Genomic DNA, 6,947 nt, shown 5'->3' with positions numbered 1-6,947 from the left:
AATAGTTATCTTTCTCCTGTACTAAAATGTGAGTAGTAAAAAATACCATTTCTTTTTCAATAGAGGTACTAAAATTAGAGTGTGCCGGAGATCAAATTAGTATTATTATTGAAGTAACAATCTTCATTAGATTGTGGACAATAGGTGGCTATGGAAGATGTCTTAATAAATGGGTTAGGCCTCATTAGGGTGTTATGAAAAAATTTTACCCAAAAAAAGTGACGTAGTTGTTATCATGTGATTCCTACGAAAGTTCAATAAGCCCACAAAGTATCACCTCCTCCTTTTTTAAATTTAAAAAGTAAGATTACTTATTCAGACTCTTCTCTATTAATAGAGAGGACAATTATTAAAAATAACATTGAAAAATCAAAAATAAAGACTTTTATATCCTTTAATTTATATTAAATTTATATTTTTATCCTTCAAAATACACTACAAAATTAAACTGCTCTCTCCGGTAATAGAGAAGAGTCTAACTTAAGATTACCAAACCAAAACCTTACTATTGGGGATGATAAAAATGTTTAACATAACATTTAGAACTTGAACAATTCGATAGAGCAAAAAGTTAAATTTTGTAATAAGATTTTTTTGCTACCATAATTGCTTGAAATTTTAAAATTGAGCACGGTTCCATGTGAAATTAGGCAGACCCAGCAGGGTGGTCTATGGTAGAAGTCAATTTGTTGGGTCCACTCTATTAATTTCAATTGAATTCAAATTGGTCATTTGGGTTGACTGAATCACAAATCCCCACAAACATATAGTATTATAATTTATAAGTAAAGCTTTAAAATATTTATTCTAATTCTAATACTATTATGAATTATGGTGCTACTTCCTATAATCCTATACTTCAGAACAAAACAAAAAGTGTTGAGATGGATCTCTTTTTTGTAATTGTCAAACCATGATCAAAATTGGCCATCAAGCTAAGACCAATTTGGATGTCTAATCATAACATCATTTGGTAAACATTGCAAGTTAATCATATACATTGAGAAATTTTACGTCTTGTGCTATGTTGCAAATGCAAATACACAAAACATATCTATGTTAAAATCAAAGGATGATGAGAATACATGTCAAGTATACATTTCCCACCTCAGACATACCTCACCCATTTTCTTCCATGTCTACTCCACCCTTCAAAGCTTAATGGATCCATCACCCCTAGTTTTTGGGCCTATGCTAGATATTGTTGATCCCCAGAACAGAGGTGCACTAAAATGGCAGCGACATTCTCTTTAATAGTTGTGTATAACAAAGTTAATAATTGTGTGTTTGATTGAGTGCAATAAGAATGTTGTAGTGTTCTTATTTAGATAAAAATATTCTTACCTCAATTGTGAATATGAAATTCTTATTTTTTTTAACAATACTTGAACATTTTTATGATAAAATATAGGTCCCAAAGGTGGGAAGAAGGAGTGTTAAAATATGGTAAGAATCATGGAAAATAAAGCTTCTTGATGAATCAAGAAGTATATGAAAGGAAGCTTAAAGAAACTTAAAGAAAGAAGAATGAGAAACAAAGAGTAATCATATTCTTATTAATGAATTGAATTTTCATTACAAAATTGAATAAATAAGAAGTGAGTCACTTTGGCTTATTTATACAAGAGAAAATAGGAAAAGAAAGTTTGTAAAACAAGTAACTAACACAAACCTAACTAACTAATTCTTAACTTTCTAAAATATGGTATCAGCGTCATGGAAAATAAAGCTTCTTGATGAATAAAGAAGTATATGAAAGAAAACTTAAAATAAGTTTAACGAAAGAAGAATGAGAAACAAAGAGTAATCATATTCTCATTAATAAATTAAATTGCATAAATAAGAAGAGGGACATTATGACTTATTTATACAAGAGAAAATATTGTAAAACAAGTAACTAACACAGATCTAACTAGCTAGTTCCTAACATTCTAATCAACAACTGTCTTCCAAAAATATCATCTAAAATATCTTTAATAAGAAGAGAGAAACCATTTGTTATTATAAAATATAAAAATGAAAGTAGATTGTGGGCTCAAACAAGAAAAAAATGACATTTGTCATTATGAAGAAAAACCAAATATTACTATCAATTTAGAGGGATGTATAATAAATTATAAAATATTGCGTGAGACATAAATACAAATTAATATTCTCCAAAGGAAATACTCTAACATTTTGGTAAAAATAAATAAATTTATTTTATACAAATTTTATAATTTTAAATAAAAATCGACCAATATGGTTTAAATGAAAATTAACTAGTGTTACTAATTATGATTGATATTGTATAAGTGATATAATTATTGTACTGGTATAGGACCAATAAGTTTTTCATAAGTAAACATTTTTCTCCTTAAAAAAAACTATAGATAATTAGATTTTGTAAAGTAGTAAAAAAAGAATTTTTAAGTAGATGAGTGAAAATCCATTTCCCAGTATATATGACCTTAAGACTGGAAGAGAAAAAAAGATATTAAATAACAGCCAAGGTTAAATAAAGAGTCAAAGGACAAAGATATTAAACAACAGCAGAGGTTAAATAAAGAGTCAAAGGACATAGGAGCAGAAATTATATCCATTATTGTATGCTACTATCTTTATCATTAATTATAAACAATTATCCGGTTAAAAAAAGAAATTAAAAAATGAAAAAGTTACAGAATAGTTATTTAATAAGTTAATAAGAAGTATTACAGACGCTATGGAATCTGAACTGATATTATAACCAAAAACGAAGTGAGTTTGAGTAATTGCTCATCACTGACACAGTCAGCTACCCTTCTTTCTCTCACTTTCCCCTTTGTCTATATATCTTTAACTCCATAAATGTGAAAGTAAACTTTGAATTCCAAACTTGAGAAATCTCAACTACCTACCAATCCTTTCTGTGCCAAAGGTGGCGCAGTCAGTGAAGAAAAAGAGAGAGAAAAAAGAGTGAGTTTTTATATTCATAGATGGGTCAGGGTTTGAGTTGCAGAGGAAGCCATGAACATGGCCTCTTTCGTGCTGTTCAGCATGGTGATTTAGAAACTTTTGCAACTCTTTTAGAGACATGCCCTTCTCTCATGCACCGTACTACTGTTTATGATCGCCACTCTCCTCTTCATATTGCTGCTGCTAATGGCCAGATCCAGGTAAAGCTTCCTTTTTCAGTCGCTATTATTGATGTTTTGTTAGATTTGGTTACCCAATTGGATTGTCATTGGTGGGTCTCTGTTGGAATTTTAACTTCTTTGGGTATTGGTTGATGGGTGTTGTTGCTTTTGGTTCAAAACTTCAAATTGCAGATTTTAACAATGCTTTTAAATGGATCTGTGAATCCAGATGTTTTGAATCGCCAAAAACAGGTAACTAAAAGTTTGTTTTTTCTAATGTTTTGGCTTCAAAATGGGATTTTCATGTTTGGTGTCACTTTAGAGTTTTGCTTTAATTATCTTTCAAATGTGTTGTGAACAATTCAGACTCCGCTTATGCTGGCAGCAATGCACGGAAAGATTGCATGTGTGGAAAAGCTACTTGAAGCTGGTGCTAATGTATGTGAATTTTTTTCCTGAAGTTCCAATTCTTTACTATAATAGTGACAATTTTTTATAAAAAACTCATGAGGGTAATTTTGAAATATTCACAGGTATTAATGTTTGATTCAGTTTATGGAAGAACCTCCTTGCATTATGCTGCATACTATGGCCATTCTTCTTGCCTTAAGGCAATTCTTTCAACTGCTCAATCTAGTCCAGTAGCTGCTTCTTGGTTGGCCCTTAATTTTAGCACCAATTTCTCCCCAATCGATTGTGTTCATGTTAGTGGTTTGTTATGATGCATTTTTTTATTTAAAAAATTGAATTCGTTATAGGGGGTATGCTCGGTTTGTGAATATTAGAGATGGCAGGGGAGCAACACCATTGCACTTGGCAGCACGTCAAAGACAGCCTGAATGTGTACATATTCTATTAGACAGTGGAGCTCTTGTTTGTGCTCCTACTGGAAGATATGGGTAAGATCATCTGTGAAAGTTCTAATGGTGAATTGGTGATATATAAGCTTGGGTTTAGTGTATTCATTTGTATTGTGAATTAATCAATTTCTATGCGCAGCTGTCCTGGAAGCACAGCTCTTCATCTAGCGGCTAGAGGGGGATCTCTGGATTGCATCCGTCCACTGTTGGCTTGGGGTGCCGATCGTCTTCAACGTGATACATCTGGGTAATTATAGTTTCTAAGTACAAATTCCTTCCTTCACAATTGAAGATTTCGTATGGATGAAACTTAATCATGTTTGGTACATAAATGTAAATATATTTTACTAAAATTTATGTAGCTTATTGATGATGTGTTTGCTTACTATGATATTGTACTATCAAAATGTAAGTCTTTCAGGAAGATTTGAATTAACTAATGTATTACTTGCTCTGATTTTGATGTTCCTTTCTCTTCTATTCTTATTTGAAGTTTTCCATTTGGAATTTTACACTTTAGGTGACAACTTACCACATTTGACGATGTTGTCAATGCAGGAGGATACCTTATATAGTTGCTCTGAAACACAAACATGGTGCATGTGCAGCATTGCTGAATCCTACATCTGCAGAGCCTCTTGTCTGGCCATTACCTTTGAAAGTCATCAGTGAACTTAATCCGGAAGCAAAAGCTTTATTAGAGCGTGTGCTGATAGACGCAAACAAGGAAAGGGAGAAGAACATATTGAAGGGTACTGCTTACTCTCTCCCATCTCCAATGCACTCTGATGTGGTAGATGACAATATATCTGAGGTAACTCGAAACCCTTTCAAATTTTACCAACTTCTTCAGTTTTCTACCTTTTGTAGATATGCAATTGAGTTGATTCAGACTACAGAGATATAGTCCTGACAATTCAATAAATTTTATTAGGAGGTCACTTTATTTGGATAGTTTGAAAATGTGGAAACATTTGAAGCCCCTTCCCTTCTAATTTTGATCAATTTAAGCTCTTTAGACATATACTCAGTATGAGGGTTTTTTCTTAATCCATGCACTATTCTGTCTCCTTTTTAAAATAACCATTCTCTCCATGATGGTAAATCTATATTTCCTTATTACATCCGCTTTTGCTTTATGCGGTAATAGTTTAGTGAGAAAACTTCTTCACCACTATATCCTCATTGTGGGATCTGATACAATTTCAGGTTAGTGAGACCGAATTATGCTGCATCTGCTTTGAGCAGGTATGCACAATTGAAGTTCAGGACTGTGGTCACCAGATGTGTGCACAATGCACATTAGCCCTATGTTGCCACAACAAGCCGAACCCTACCACTGCTTGTCTTACCCCTCCACTTTGTCCATTCTGCCGAAGCACCATCGCCAGACTTGTGGTTATCCAGATGGAAGAAAGTCGTGATGACATTGATCAAGATGTCCTCGATATCAATGGTTCCAAGATAAGCAAGTCATGGAAATCGCGAAACTTAAACGAAGGTGATAGCAGCAGCTTCAAGGGAGTAACCACTATCGGTTCATTTGGAAAGATGGGTGGCCGAAGTTCTGGAAGGATTACTGCTGAAAATGAGTGGGTTGATAATAAACAACAGTGATGTCGATGCCCGATCTTTGTGCTTAACTGCTTATCAGTATTCGATAATTCCATATTAGCAAATGTGATAAGGAGTTGCTTGGCCTGCAAGGCAAAATGATAGTACAAAGAAAAAGGAATATAGTGTAGTAATATTGGGAACTAAGCAAAGTGAGTTTAAATTGATGTTTTTGGTAGTAGGGACCAAATGTGGTTGATCAGTTGGTGCATGTCATAATGTTGTGGTTGTAAATTTTAATAATATTGCTACTTTAGAAGGAAGAAGCATCTGCATCAATGATTTTGGGCAATGTCAATGGAATTGTGTATATGTAATTCAGTGAAGTGAGAAATTATTTTTCTCCAAGGTACAAGTCTAAGATCTTATGAAAATGTGTTGTGATTTTGCTTCAGAAATGTTTCTTTGTACCAAATGTGCAATAAAATATGAAGGGGAAAGGTTAGGGTCGAAAATGGAACTCATCACTAATTAGTAGTAAGCACATTATGGAAAGGATAATTCTCGTATTAATTTTCCTACTCACGACATCTTAGGGTTAGTTTGAGAGTTAAATTTTGGAGCTGAAAGAAAAGAAAAGAAAAGGAAGACTTGGGAGCTATGAAATACACCTGTGAGATGACTTCTAAATCTTCTCCTCCAAAATCCAACTCTCGAACTAATCCTTAATAAAAATAGAGCTTATGACTTTTGAAGAGTTGATGGGAATCATTTATTTTATTTTTTTAGAAATGCGAGGCGTAGGAATGTGGACTAATTCGTTTTGCTGTTTAAATAATATTTACGTATGCTAATCAAAATATTTCAACCAACAATTTGCGTGCAAGAATATCTAAAAGGTTGAGTCATATACAAAAATCAGAATCACATGGGGCCTTTGCTATGCTGCATGAAAAAAAATTAAACACAATAAAAATGATACCTCCTACATATTCAAATCATCTTATACTATAAAAAAAAATAATATATTTATCATACTTTATTTATTAAAGATTGATTTACTAATAACATGTGTGAGTTTCTTATAATGTAATATAATTTGTAGGAAAATTTTATAGAATAATATATCATTACAATTAAGAATCTCCTAATTTTCTCATTTGGATCCAAGTGGTTGCAGATATTTCACATGAATCTGGATTGGAACATGTCAGGTAGATCGACAAGCAATAATATTTAAAGGGGGAAAATGACACTTTGTTGATCAAATATACCAATCAATCATGATCAATCAATTTCCAAAGTTTGAAAAAGTCTCTTGCATTTTAGCCATCAGAAAAGGATTGTTGTTATAACATTATTATACCGAAATGACTAATCTCAGACAAAAACAGTACCTGGTTAATGTCTTTATACTATTCTATCTATTTTGGGT

The 6,947-nt window shown here is 32.5% G+C and overlaps 1 protein-coding gene across 2 annotated transcripts; it reads left to right on the top strand.

Moving 5' to 3' along the window:
- Positions 2,701 to 5,965, top strand: LOC109325814 (putative E3 ubiquitin-protein ligase XBAT31). 2 transcript variants are annotated; one of them, XM_019558389.1, is made up of 9 exons: positions 2,701 to 3,137; positions 3,291 to 3,350; positions 3,465 to 3,536; positions 3,632 to 3,753; positions 3,857 to 3,997; positions 4,098 to 4,205; positions 4,517 to 4,772; positions 5,168 to 5,606; positions 5,637 to 5,965. In XM_019558389.1, exons 1-8 carry the CDS (start codon positions 2,958 to 2,960, stop codon positions 5,573 to 5,575), a joined length of 1,347 nt encoding a protein of 448 aa, XP_019413934.1. In that variant the 5' UTR covers positions 2,701 to 2,957; the 3' UTR covers positions 5,576 to 5,606; positions 5,637 to 5,965. The 2 variants fall into 2 exon arrangements, with proteins under 2 accessions (XP_019413934.1, XP_019413933.1); XM_019558388.1 differs by having other exon boundaries at positions 5,168 to 5,965.

This window comes from Lupinus angustifolius, chromosome LG13, assembly GCF_001865875.1.
Source record: "Lupinus angustifolius cultivar Tanjil chromosome LG13, LupAngTanjil_v1.0, whole genome shotgun sequence".
NCBI classification, from domain to species: domain Eukaryota; kingdom Viridiplantae; phylum Streptophyta; class Magnoliopsida; order Fabales; family Fabaceae; genus Lupinus; species Lupinus angustifolius.
Note: the sequence above shows the minus strand (reverse complement) of the source record. Positions and strands in the feature narration are given on the sequence as shown.

Excerpts from the sequence above, each read along its gene's own strand:
- LOC109325814 (XM_019558389.1), top strand. The coding sequence starts at position 2,958 with ATGGGTCAGGGTTTGAGTTGCAGAGGAAGCCATGAACATGGCCTCTTT. Across the intron at positions 3,138-3,290 it reads CTGCTAATGGCCAGATCCAG|ATTTTAACAATGCTTTTAAA; the intron begins GTAAAGCTTCCT and ends TTCAAATTGCAG. Across the intron at positions 3,537-3,631 it reads TACTTGAAGCTGGTGCTAAT|GTATTAATGTTTGATTCAGT; the intron begins GTATGTGAATTT and ends AAATATTCACAG.